The 13,437-nt window shown below is 35.4% G+C and overlaps 1 protein-coding gene across 1 annotated transcript in view; it reads right to left on the bottom strand.

Annotated features, from left to right (window-relative positions):
- The window catches only part of LOC149734279 (hemicentin-1-like), a 59,402-nt gene extending 47,347 nt beyond the window's left edge, over window positions 1-12,055 (bottom strand). Inside the window, exons 1-21 of the mRNA XM_089881810.1 lie at window positions 11,527-12,055; window positions 11,003-11,114; window positions 10,369-10,486; window positions 10,021-10,143; window positions 9,001-9,148; window positions 8,294-8,410; window positions 7,683-7,820; window positions 7,254-7,351; window positions 6,573-6,738; window positions 6,064-6,220; window positions 5,678-5,799; window positions 4,763-4,904; window positions 4,333-4,460; window positions 3,746-3,896; window positions 3,334-3,458; window positions 2,922-3,076; window positions 2,421-2,586; window positions 1,801-2,037; window positions 965-1,116; window positions 662-782; window positions 197-351 (exon numbers count right to left, since the gene is read on the bottom strand). Coding sequence (XP_089737936.1) covers window positions 197-351; window positions 662-782; window positions 965-1,116; window positions 1,801-2,037; window positions 2,421-2,586; window positions 2,922-3,076; window positions 3,334-3,458; window positions 3,746-3,896; window positions 4,333-4,460; window positions 4,763-4,904; window positions 5,678-5,799; window positions 6,064-6,220; window positions 6,573-6,738; window positions 7,254-7,351; window positions 7,683-7,820; window positions 8,294-8,410; window positions 9,001-9,148; window positions 10,021-10,143; window positions 10,369-10,486; window positions 11,003-11,114; window positions 11,527-11,839 — 3,144 coding nt within the window. The 5' untranslated portion in view covers window positions 11,840-12,055. The remainder of the gene's footprint in view (window positions 1-196; window positions 352-661; window positions 783-964; window positions 1,117-1,800; window positions 2,038-2,420; window positions 2,587-2,921; window positions 3,077-3,333; window positions 3,459-3,745; window positions 3,897-4,332; window positions 4,461-4,762; window positions 4,905-5,677; window positions 5,800-6,063; window positions 6,221-6,572; window positions 6,739-7,253; window positions 7,352-7,682; window positions 7,821-8,293; window positions 8,411-9,000; window positions 9,149-10,020; window positions 10,144-10,368; window positions 10,487-11,002; window positions 11,115-11,526) is intronic.
- Window positions 12,056-13,437: the final 1,382 nt, after the last annotated feature.

Here is a 13,437-nt window from a genome sequence, read left to right as displayed (position 1 = left end):
AATGGTATCAGCTACGAGCCTTGAACTTATTACCTCTGGGTTAAAGGCAGTAGGGCTAATCATTGTGCTACAGCTCTAACTACTTTGCAACAGTGCCAAACTATTTATCAGTTTAGCAAAAAAAAAATTAGACAAGTAAACTTACTCTGGCCCTAAATTTTACCTAAAAAAATATTTTAGCACAACATAATGTCACCTCGTAACCACTGAGTTTGTTTAGGGGTCTTGGATCCCCATCCTTCCTCCATACAACTACGGGTTCTGGATTCCCGGTAGCCACACACTGCATTGACACAGGAATGTGTTCGATGGTGGTGAATAAAGTGTCCGTGCTCGTTATAGTGGGTGGGACTGAAAAACAAAGAGTTTTGAAATAAGTGTTCTGAAAAACAGATAGTTTTGAAAAAAGATTCTGAAAAAACAGATAGTTTTGAATTAAGTATTCTGAAAAAACAGATAGTTTTGAAAATAGTATTTATTTTTGCCATTTTTACATATATTTGCCAATGTTTTACAAGTTTATTATTAAAAGTTTTACACTTTAACTAAGGTTTTACAGGCTTGTAAGCCAATATTTTACATTTTAGCTAATGTTTTAAATGTTTAAAATATTTTCTAATGTTTTAAATACTCTAGCTTTTATTAATTATGATTTACTTACCCCACACATCAAGGTCCACCCTCCCCTGTTCATGCCCAATTACATTAGTTGCATGGCAGAAGTAAGCTCCAGCATCCGATGTTACAGCTTGTGTGATAACAACACTACTTGCTTCATTTATCTGCGAGGGTATGGAGATGTAAGAATAAATGAATGTGAACTATTTATGAAAATAGGACAGTCGTTATAACACAGGTATTCTGTTTCATACACCTTGTGTCAGCTTATGAGTTATCATCCTTCACAAGTTTTCCAAAATGTAAAAACTTTCGACTAAAAATATATCACTTAAAAATAACTTACATAAACACGTCCAGTTGGGTTAAAAGCAACTCTGCGTCGTTTCCATCTTTGTATTGGACGTGGATTCCCCGCTACTATTCGACATGGGATGATAATAGTTTCCCCGACGATAACATGAGGTCTTAGGTCTCCTACATCAACTTCAGGGTGGGCTGGAAGAAAGAAAGAATTTGGGACTTGAATAAATGTAACTTGCTTTATCATTGCATGGCTTGGAAAACGGGAGTCATTACAACACGTGTGTTCTGTTTCATACACCTCGTGTCAGCTGTTACCACAAATGTAACTTTGCCTATGTTACTTTTTTGAAGTTTTTAACTTTTGCCATTAACAACACGACACTGGGCTAGACGAAAGAAAGAACTTGGATTTAGGCATTTAAATAGTTAGGGAATCTGGGAATATTAAATGTAACCTTTTACCCTATGAGACCAGAAAAAACAGTTGTTATAATACAGTCGGGTGTTTTGTTTCATACACCTTGTGCAGCTTACGAGTTACCACATATGTAACTTTGTTGGTGTGATTTTCTGTATTGCTGACAATTTAGACACTTATTAGTGGTTGGAGCAACTGCTGTTAAGTTTCTTGCTTAATGACACATACGCCCACAGTGGTAGCAGCGACCAGCCTCGAGCCCTGTTACCTCTAAGTTAGAAGCATTTGGACTTTGTTTAGTTTTGATATAGTAAAACGATCAACTAGAACAAATAACCCCCAGTTTTATTTGCCAAAATTCTAAGTCACCTGGCATGTCTCGCTGTTGGACCTCACCCATAAAAACTAGAAAAATGGCTGCCACCCTTAAAAAATAGTAAATTCCAACATATGCCTACCTGTTCCAGTAATGGTCACATGAGCAGTTGTAGTTGATCTGCCAAAGCTGTTAGTAGCTGTGCATATGTATGTAGCACCATCATCTAATTCTACTGATGATATAGATAGAGTATTGCTTAGCAATAGATCAGCTTCACCCATCACATTATATTCATCTGAGTCAGGATCCTCCTTATGCCATGTAACTGTGGGCTCAGGATTACCGATTGCATTGCATGGTATGCTTGCATCAAAACCTGGGGGAAAATGAACAGATTAGTGAATTTTATGAATCGTACAAGTTAATGAGAAAAATGGAAAAAAATAAGAGAAATGGGTCTTATAAAAAAGAGACACAAATGAATAATTGTAACTTGTTTTATCCTCGTGTGGCTGGAAAACAACAGTCTTTATAACACTGGTGTTCCGTTTCTTACACTTTGTGCCCACTTATGAGTTACCACACATGTGAAGGTTTTTTTTGGCTGACAATTTGGATAACCCATTAGTGACCACTGGGTTGGAACAATTGCAGATAAGTGTCTTGCCCAAAGACATAAACACCCTGAACAACAAGGCTTAAACCGTAACCTTTTGGTTAGAGGCAGGCAAACTAACCACTGAATATTCAACAACTTACCAAAGTCAACTCCAATATCGTGAGGTAGAGGTTCAACAAACAGTGGAAGGCTTCCAACAGTGAGTGTAATGTTGCCATGGTCACTACCTCCCGGGTTGCGCGCAGTGCACACAAACACACCGGCATCAGATCGTGCAACTTGGAGAATCACTAAACTTCCCTCTTCCTGCACAAGAGGTTAACGTACTCGTACATAGTATGTAAAATAGTAAATATAGTAAATAAAAGTTTGTTTTTTTTGTTTTTTTTATCTGTTTAATGTAAGGTTAAGGATTTCTACATAACATTTTATCCTTATCCTATTTCATTACAAAATATCTTTTTCGTTCAATTTCTCATACTTTCTTAAAAGTTTAACTAACATCAGTAATAAAACCTTTCAAAATTATAAATATACCAATTTCTTTGCCAGTTTTTATTAAACTTTTTAAATAATTTGAGAGTAGTTAAAATTTTACATTAAATTAAAAAAACTATTTTCCAACATTTTTGTCAACTTACATTTATTTCAAACGAACGACCGGCAACAATGTTATTTCCATCCTTGCTCCACAGCACCACTGGTGGTGGCACACCACTGGTTACGCACCTCAAGGTGGCAGTAGTGCCCTCTAACACCAACATCTCAGGTTCAGGTATTTGAACTACTGGGTGCTCTGTAGAAAAAAATAACAATAATTGGCACTAATGAAGAATTTTTCGTTTACAGGTTAGGCTGGTGAAAATATTAGAAGTTAGTGATTAGGGGGTTTTTATAGATCTGGTAATTTGCTGAATTTTTGGCACTATTGATTTTACTTGGCTGGTTGATTTTATGCACTATTGAAAAACCCTGTGGTACGTTACATATTGGGCTGGTGGAAAATGTTGGAGGTTGGTAGGAATTATTCCTGGTATGCCTCTTAAAACTTACCAGTAAACACCCATTCCACAGATGCCTGGTCCGTCCCTGCCCTGTTAGTAGCTTGGCAAGTATATAAACCTCCATCTTCTTGATTCGCGTTGATTATTTCAAGCAGGTTACCACTGCGACTTATCCTATGAAGAGATGGGGTTTAGATCAAAGAAAAAGTGGTATAAAATAAATGTTGCTATTTTTATCTCCACGTGGTGGGGTAATGAAAGTTGTTATAACACAGATTCCCTATTTTGCCCAAGAGTTGCTACATATGCAGTTAATGTGAAATATTACATTTTACTGTAAGTTAAGCTAAAATAAATCTATTAAAATTACCTTACTACTCTCAGAAAAAACTAAAGTGTAATAATAGAAAATAATCGGTCACTTTTTCATGAACTAATGAAAAATATAAAAAATATTTTACCTTATTTTACCAATGTCAAAAAGGTAGTTTGATCCTTTGAGCCATTTTAGTTTGGGACGAGGCAAGCCATTTGCTTTGCATCTGATGCGAATTCTCCCTCCTTCTGAGAAGGTTGACTTCTGGGAAGGTCGTATTATCACGGTGGGTGGTCCTGGTTGTAATAACATAATTTGTATTTATTTCGAAAACCAGTATTAATTTCGAAATTGGAGTTTAAATTATTAAAAAATGAGATGAGTATCAACAGCAGAATGAAGTTGTTAAAACACAATTAAATGTAGAATATTATATAAGTGATGCTATTTTATTTAAATGAATCAAATGTAACTTCTTTATCCGCTTATGGTTAGGTCACTTCAGTCGATTTAACATGTGTGTATTGTTTAATACACCTCATGCCACTTATGAGTTACCCTGGTCACTGGGTCGGAACAATTACCAATAATTGTCAACCAAATGTCTTGCCCAGAAACAAACATGACCACAATGGTTCAGCATTAAGCTTGAAACTCTAGCCTGAAACTTTAAGTAGTAGCAATGAGCCTTGAACCCAAACCCGTTTACCCACAAAAAAAGCACTTCCTTACGTTGCACAATAAGTCCGATAACATCATTTGATTCTCCGCCGATATTTACAGCCGTACATTGATATCCCGCCTCATCTCCTGGCATTGCTCGTTGAATTAAAAGAGAACCGTTCCGTAATTTTCGGATTCTTAAAAATTATATTTTTGTTATAACAAAATGGGTATTTTTAAGGTATTATTTAAGACACAATGGTATGGTTTTCAAATAAAACAGTATCATAATTTTCGGATTTTTAAAAGTTACATTACTGTGCTAAAATTTTTAAAACGCAAATAGACAAATTTTTTGTGTGTGAATATTTTTAAAAGCCACAATGGCCATGTAACTATGTTTTTATTACAAATGGAATATTTCGATTTTTCCTTTTTTTAAAAAATAAAAATAGGTTTATTTTCATTAGAAAACATGAAAATGAATCTTATTTCCTACCTTCTTCTGTCCAAATTTCTTCCATCAACTCTTGACCATCTTAGTGAATATTGAACATTACTCTGGATATGACATGTGAGCACGACACTGTTACCGGGTGTAACTGTTACATTACCATCAGTTGTAACTACGGGCGGTCGTTCTAGAAATAAAAGTAACTCAACTTTTAATTTATTAATAAAACAAAACAAGACAGTCTTTAAATAGGTTTCATAAAAAAACTTTCATTTTGTTATTAAAAAAACTTTATTAAAAAAAACGTTTTTTTTTAATTTTAAAAATAATTTGTTTAACTTTAAAAAGAGTAAGTTAAAACTTTTAATGTTATAGTAATATAAAAAAAATTTTTTTTAGTTTTTATTTCTCTAGGACCAAATATAAATGACCTTATAAACAATTTTCCTAAAGCAAGGCTTTAGCTAAATATTTAGTTCACTTTTAAATCCCAAATTTAAAGTGACAATTTGAAACCCTAGCCCTAAACCTTAACCATATGGCCTGTAACCCCTAGCAACTAATCCTGAACCTTCAATCTTTTTATTTGTCATTTTTGAATTGTCACATTGAATTTGCATTTTAAGCCTGCTAGAATTCCCAATATTTTATCAGATTCACAATTCTTTATGTAAGGTTTCACTTTAGCCATACAGCAGCTGCAAATTACCATTATTACACAAACTGACAATGGTAGCTGAAAATTACTATTATATAGTAGGGTGTGAGAGGATGGGATACCTTTAGCACATAATATTCAAATATCCTAATCGTGTTTTAAACAATAAACAACTGTTTATGGAAGTTGTGAGGGTACGGTTTTATAATTCCTTGAATATTTTTTGTTTAACACCAAATAGGATGAGAAAATAGAATGAAAAGGTGTCCCATCTTCCCCCAACCTACTATATCTCATATTACCTTCCACATCGAGAAATGTCAACCCATAATCATTCCCTTCAGAGTTGTTAGCATAACAGCGATACATCCCTTCTGAAGCTTCAGAAACTTCATCAATTACATAATAATCAGTGGCAGAATCCCTAATGTAAAAATAACTTAATAGAATTTGGCAAATATGGATTTTATAAGATAAACAAAAATCACATTGTAGGTAATTCTTTCTATGACTGTTAATTTGGACAACTCATTTGTAACCACTGGGTTGAAGCAAATTTGGCATAGCATCTCATTCAAGGATGTACACAACAATATTACCAGCGTTGAGCATCGAACGCGGTACCCTTCGGTTACAACGCAAGTGCCTAAACAACTGAACCACAGCACCGAACAAAAACTCAACTTACAGATACAGCCTTGGTGAATGCAGGTTAACATATATTCCGTTCACTTCTCTGCTCCATTGTACGTGGTACGGCAACAAACTGGTGATATTGCATGGTATTTCAACTGGGTAGTCAAAATATCCAGGTTGGTTGGCTTTTACTTGAACCACAGGGGCAGCTGGAATGTAATGTTCAAGTTAGATTGGTAAACAAGACAAATTGTTAGTGGCAAGCTAACAGTCTAGGGCAAATGCCATTAGCGTATACTTCCTAGATAAATTATGCAGCATTGCCATTTATGTACTGTAACATGTTGTTTGTGAGGGAAAATATACATATGGAAATAAATTTAGGGTTGAAATTTATGTGAAGGTAAAATTTTTAGACACATATATACATGTCTCCATTTTATAGTGAATATCACTAGCACTTAGCACAAATGGATTATATTCTAAAAGTTTGAGCACGAAGAATTAATGCCAAATTTGGCCCATTACTCCACAGCACTGATAGATATTTTTTAATCTTACTTGGAATAATGTTAAGAATTGCATTTTTAGTCGTTCGAATAAAGTTGTATCCATCGTCTGTGATTCCTTCCACAGCAATATAGAATGGAACATCGGGTGTCATGAAAGGTTCTACTGTATATAGGTATGGCTGGTTGGGGTCAGGGGGTGTTCCTAAACGAAGAGTCTAAAAGAAGAAAAATACATTATATAGTAGGGTGAGGAAAGATGGGACACCTTTAGCACATAATATCCAAATATCCTGATCGTGTTTTAAACAATTAACACTGGTCTATCGGGTTTGTGAGGATATAGTTTCATAATTATTTGAATGTTCTTTGTTTACTGCTAAAGGGAACGAGAAAATCGAGTTAAAAGGTGTCCCATCTTTCCCCACACTACTATATGTATACCCAATGGTGCAGCAAGAAAAAATAAGGGTTTTAATAACAAAAAATGTACAAACCCTCAAAAAATAATAATTTTTACAATTAATTACAAAAAAAAATATCTATTTTAAAAGGGGTGGTCACTCAATGTGATACCACATATAGAAAATTAGAAAAAATATTTTGTAAGAACTTATTCTAAAGCAAATTTTGCTTTTAATATAATTATTAAACTAAATAAAAAGTTAAAACAAACTATGCAAATATGCAGAAAAGGTTTGTGAATAATATTTATTATTGAATCAATACAAACCCTTAAAGGACGACCAGCAATATCCAGAAGTTTCATTCTTTTAAAACGACCAGGTTGGTTTAGGCCAGTTGCATTCAGTAATATGTAGGATGGAATATCTATAAGAAGTTACATGTTTAGATAAACAAGACTTATGCAGGTAATATATAAAGTTGAATAAATGTAATTTAGCCTTGCATGCTCGAAAAAACGACAAGCGTCATAACATGAATGTTTTGTTTCATACACCTCGTACCCGCTTACGAATTACCACAGGTATATAAGTTTGTGGATGATTGTTTCAGAGCCATTTTAATCTAACAAAGATGACCTGAGAAGGACATCGAAACGTCAGTCAGCAAAATTCTTGCGGGGAACAGCAAAATATAAAATATAAAAAAATGCAAAAAAATATATATTCCTATCAGCAACAGTATAAAAGACACATACTTGCCACTGGTTGATATTCAGTGTCTGTCCAATTAAGAGTTGGTTTTCTTGAGAATCTTGCTTGAAAATCCAGTGTAGAAAGCCCTGTTACACGCAGTGTGTGTTCACCACTGCTACCCGCCACAATGCGCCATAAACCTGTGTGGATTAATATATTTAGTTTAAATAATCATTTAAAAATTAATAAATAGAGTAAGGTGGGGTAAGATAGGACACATTTTCATTCAATTTTTTTGTCTCATTTGGTAGTAAACATAGAAGATTCAAAGAATTATAAAATCGTATCCTTATAACGGCCGTAGACAGTTAACGACATCCATTGATCCGGTAATTGTTTAAAACGCAATCAGGATATTACATAATATATTTTACATAATATCCAAATATTCTGATTGTGTTTTAAATAATTAACAACGGTATATGGGAGTCGTGAGGATACAGTTTTATAATTCTTTGACTTTTTTTGCTTACTACCAAGTGGGACATGAAAATAGAAAAATGCATCCCATCTGCCCCACCCTACTACATATTATATATATATATATATATATATATATATATGGTCATAAAATTTTGTTACATATGTTCCAGAAAATTCTAGGATATTTTACCAGGTTTAGGTTCAGTTATTGTTCCAATAAACACTTGCTCAAGGTCAAGCTGAGGTATGAGGCCAGTTTGTTCTGTTATTTCTATTCCATCTGGGTCGAATATGGACAACAATGGATCTGTGGTAAAAGAAGTATGGCAGAATTAGAATTAGAAGAATATTTTTTGTTTTATAACTTTGAAAAAAAAATTCTAAGAATTGCTGTGGGTGTATGTGTCAATGTGCATAACACTTAAAAGTCACTGATGGAAACAAAAAATACCAACAAAGTTACATAGGTGGTAACTCGTAAGCTGGCACAAGGTGTATGAAACAGAACAATCGTGTTATGAATGAATGTAACCTACTTTATCCTCGCGTGGCCGGAAAACGACAGTCGTTATCACACGGGTTTAACACCTCGTGCCAGCTTACGAGTTACCTTGTATGTTACTTTGTGGGTGATTATTTTTTGGGGATTTTTTTTTTTTTTTTTAATGGCTGATAATTTTGACAACCCATTAGTGACCACTGGGTTGGAGCAATTGTCGTTAAGTGTCTTGCCCAAGGACACATACGCCCACAATGGTAGCAGCGACAGGCCTTGAACCCATTACCTAATGGTTACAGGCAGGCGCGCTAACCACTACGCCACGGCGCTGGACCACGCTAGGATAAAGCAAGCTACATTCATTCATTATATTCAATTATAATATCATTCTTACTAACCAGGTCCACTGATAGATAAAGTCAGTTCTTCTAGGTTTGGATCAAGAGGGAGAACCCACTCATGTTGTGAAGGTGAAGGAGTATCATGATCAGTGGATAACAACATCACTTTGTGAGCTTGAACTGAAACACGGATGAACTCAACCACCTGAATATGAATGTGCAGGAATTTATAAATAAATATTAAAAATTATACCACATGTTAAAAAAGTTAAAAGAATTTCAGTATTTTATTGCTGCATATCAAAAAAGTATTAATAATATAAAGTTTAAAAAAAATATCAAAATTACATTCATTTTAAAATTCCATGGCCTAAACTGTACAGTATTGATTTAAAGTGCATTAAATTGGTGTCTGTAGTGCAAAGGTTTGTTTTATTTACATGTACTGTAGGCCATTTAATAGCGGATTGGGAGCGACGCACCCAGAGTTAATCACCCCTGACGAAAAGCACTTGAAACCATCAAACATGGTGGGAAATGGGAAATGGATGGGAAACTTAAGTAGACCACCTTAGTTGAAGAAAAACATTGCCACAGTGAGTATGTGGTGTTATGTAATAGCTTGCTTTGTGCGTTTGGGGATTGCATAATTTTTCTTGGTATTTAAACTTTAAATATGACAAAACATCAGCCAGCACAAATTTGTGACGGAAGAGGCAAATTACAAGTATAATGTGCCTGGTTATGTATTAGCATGTTATGTGTGTTTAAGAATTAACAGCAGTTGCTCCAAATCAGAGGTTTATTTTCATATTCCTGATCTGTTCGAAAAAGGTAATGAAAATCATATTATTTAAACCACGAACAAAAGGAAATCAACCTCAAAATGACAGTCATTAAAATCTTATAAAAAAGTGGTAAAAAGAGTGTTGGTTAAAAAGCATGGCTGTTAAACTCAGCATAACTCCCATTAAGTTGTTAAAATTTAATTAAAACAAGCTACTATGCAATTGTAAGAAAAATTTTTAATTGCTCATAAAAAATGTTTAGAGGCATTGCATTCCAAACACTACCTACCTCAGACACTTGTTCTCTGCTGATTTGGAAAACTTGTCCAGAACTTGTAGCAGCAATTCTTTCATAGGCTCGATACCCATCGTGGTCACGCTCATTGCAGTCGCCAGTGAGAACAAATACGACCTTTAACACAGAAGAAAGTCTTTGTTATGGTGACCAAATAGACAAATTAAATTTTATTTTTTTAATCCTTTAAGTTAAGCAAAAAAAGTATAATACGACTTGGGTTTTTAATGTGTTTTACTTTATGTGTTAAACTTTATTTGAGCAAATTTACCAGCAAGGACGATTTTATAATCAGTTTTTTTTTAAATACAAAACATAACACAAAATACAACAACTACACACCTGACTCTGTTTCCGTTGAATAATCTGTAGAATTTCCGGCACTTGTAAATAATCTTTCGATCGAGCGTCCGTGAAAACGTAGATAAAAGACCCGGGAAGAGAAATTACCAACGCTTCGCTATTGTATACATAATAAATTAAATGTTAAAATGGTTTCAAGCGTTAGCGTGTTTTGACAACTGTTTTTGTGCCATTTTTTGTCTTTTCGCTTTAAATAGTTTTCAATCTTTGCCATCGTAAACGAATAAACAAACATTATTGTTGTTCAAGTAGCTTAGTAGCGGCACAATACAGCCAGGGAAGTTCCCGCCAATAATTTAAAATCAGTGTTTCCTGGCATTTGATCGGATATTTATGTTCTAAAGGGGTCCCATCTCCCCCCACTGTATTACAGATCATATTACCACAGTATAGTTTGGTAAGATGGTACATGTTTTTATTCGCTTTTATTCTATCATTTGGCGATAAACAAAAGATATTCAAAGAATTTTGTAACCGCAAATTCTGACGATTGTAAAAAATCTTTGTCATTTGTTTAAAACAGGTCTGGGAAATATGGGATTTATGTGCTAAGCTAAAGGAATCCCAAACGCACATTTCTATGTAGCAGTTATATACATGCCAGTCGGTTTACCGGATAGCAGATATGGTCATTTCAGGGCAATCGCCCCCTCCCTCCACGTATAAACCTTTCAAGGCGGTGATGAACGTTGCCGGGTCTGTAGTGACGCTGATCGGCCCAACCACTAAAAATATTTATAAAAATTTAAACAATAATCTCCCACAAAGTTAGATCCATGGTAATTCGTAACCTGACACGATGTGTATGAAACAGAACACCCGTGTTATAACGACTGCATTTCCGGCCACGCGAGTATAGCCTAAAGCAAATTACATTCAGTTATTCATTTAAAATTAATGTGGTGCTCACAATTATTCTACCATTATCAAAATAAGGGATTAGTTGCAAAATCCTAAACCTCGTCGCTCCTACCATTGTGGGCGTATATATGGGCTTGTACGGGACACTTAAAGGCAATTGCTAATTTTAACTTGGAAAATCGGGCGTGAGGTACGTAAAAAACAGAATCGTGTTATAACGACTGTCGTTTACCCGCCACGTGCGAATAGTAAGTTGCATTCATTTATTCAACTTACCAGGATCCGCAAATGGGATTAAGACGTAATTGAAGAGTGGCTTCTCCTGTCTATTCCTTGTGGTTTCGAGAATCTGCGCTGCCCCTCCCCTCACTTGCTTCAGATCATCCCACATTGACCCCGTCACGTCAAACACAAACGCGAGGGAAGATGACCCGGGCGTAATACCCGTCAAATCAGGTGTGTATGTATCCCCGGTAATATTCCCTCTGATTTTACCGCGAATATCGAGGGGTTCTCTTCTTCTGCTTTGACCGATACAGCTTGCGGCCAAACATGCAACCGCAAGCAAAGCTGCAATAACAGTGTTCATAATGCCTTTGTATAAGCCCAGAATGATCCAAAATGTTTTCGGCTTATTCTGGATTCATTTGAGAAATTTATCAAATTCCAAAACTTTAACTTTCGTATTGCTGTTAAAGACAAAGTTTTCTATTAGTTTGCATAGAAATGGATCAGAATAGGCGTTAACGAAGATTTGAATAACATTAGCTTGGTGTATAGGTGCATTTTCCATACAAAAAAAATAATAGAAAAATGCGCCGCTGCGCGAAAAAAATATATGCACATTACCAAAATGCTATTGAACTAATAAACACCCGTGTTAAAACGACTGTCGTTTTCCAGCGACGTGGGAATAAAGCAAGTTACAAAATGTAAAAAAAAAAACAGAAAAAGAATCACCTACAAATAACACACTTGATAAATCGTAAGCAGGAACGAGGTGTTTGGACACCCGTGGTATAACGACTGTCGCTTTTCGGCCACGCAAGGATATAGCAGCTACATTCATTCATTCAAACAAAGAAATAAACGTAAATACGGCCACATAAAACCTTTGTCGGTTAACTTTCTTAACTTGTTAAGTTCGGGAAGTTGCAAGGGAACAAGAAAGCAGTTTCTGTTTGGAAAGCCCGACGACAAGTTTGTTTAACACGTTTGGCGGTACACGTCGAAGTATAACGCCTGCTAACCAGATACCAACCAAAGGAAACTGCTGCGTTGACAGCTCTCTATTTGTCTTGGGATACAAAGGCTTTGTAAAATGCAGCGAAATCTTTTCTAACGTAAAAAACAGAAAAATCTTTGCTATGCTGCAATGAAATGAAACGAAACAAATATACTCTTTCTGAACAAAACTTGACTTTTTCTAACGATCGCTCCTGACCCTAAAGCGCTGTTACGTGGTTACTACTAGATTGAAAATGTAAAGAAAAATTCAGCATTAAACCTATTCTCAAGTGTTTCTTTGTGTCTTGATGTTTTTGCCGTTTTCGCTAACTGCTGCTGCAGGCATATAAGACACCGTTGGTTAAAATGCGATTTGGCTGAACAGTACTCGCGTTGTTTTGCTGACGACTCAACAAAGCGCTCTCTTGTCACGAAAATGTCGAATCAACTATTTCTGCGATCAGCAGGTGCCTGCAAAACAGTCGGACATTTATTTTCTCATGGAATCGCGTATTTCATCTCTCTCCTACATTGTCGCATGAGTGAAACGGATAAGACTTCAGAGGCGGAAACTTGTAAACACAATCTATCAGTTTCGAGTTTCTGCGGACGCCCGCACTAACACAACTCCAACAATTGTTTCAAACACTCTGACTCATAATTTGTGTTTACTGAATAACCCACGGCCCCAATTTTACGCGTTATATAGCATGGGTGAACGAACCGCAACGATCCGCACGTCAAAAAGTATACGGCCTTCACGAAACTGTCGTAATTGCTGCTGTAATAACCTCTTTGTACAACCATTTTTTAGTTCTTTTTTGCATTTTAGATTGGCTAAAAAATCTCCAAAACTAAAACTGTTTAATCAAATCTATTTTTAACTTCTTGCACCTTTTCAAGATGGTGCACCTGTTTCTAATCCAACCAGCAAGCAGATCAGGTTACTAGCTACTTCCT

This window comes from Ciona robusta, chromosome 7, assembly GCF_009617815.1.
Source record: "Ciona robusta chromosome 7, ASM961781v2".
Taxonomy (NCBI): domain Eukaryota; kingdom Metazoa; phylum Chordata; class Ascidiacea; order Phlebobranchia; family Cionidae; genus Ciona; species Ciona robusta.
This window is presented reverse-complemented; position numbering and strand designations above follow the sequence as displayed.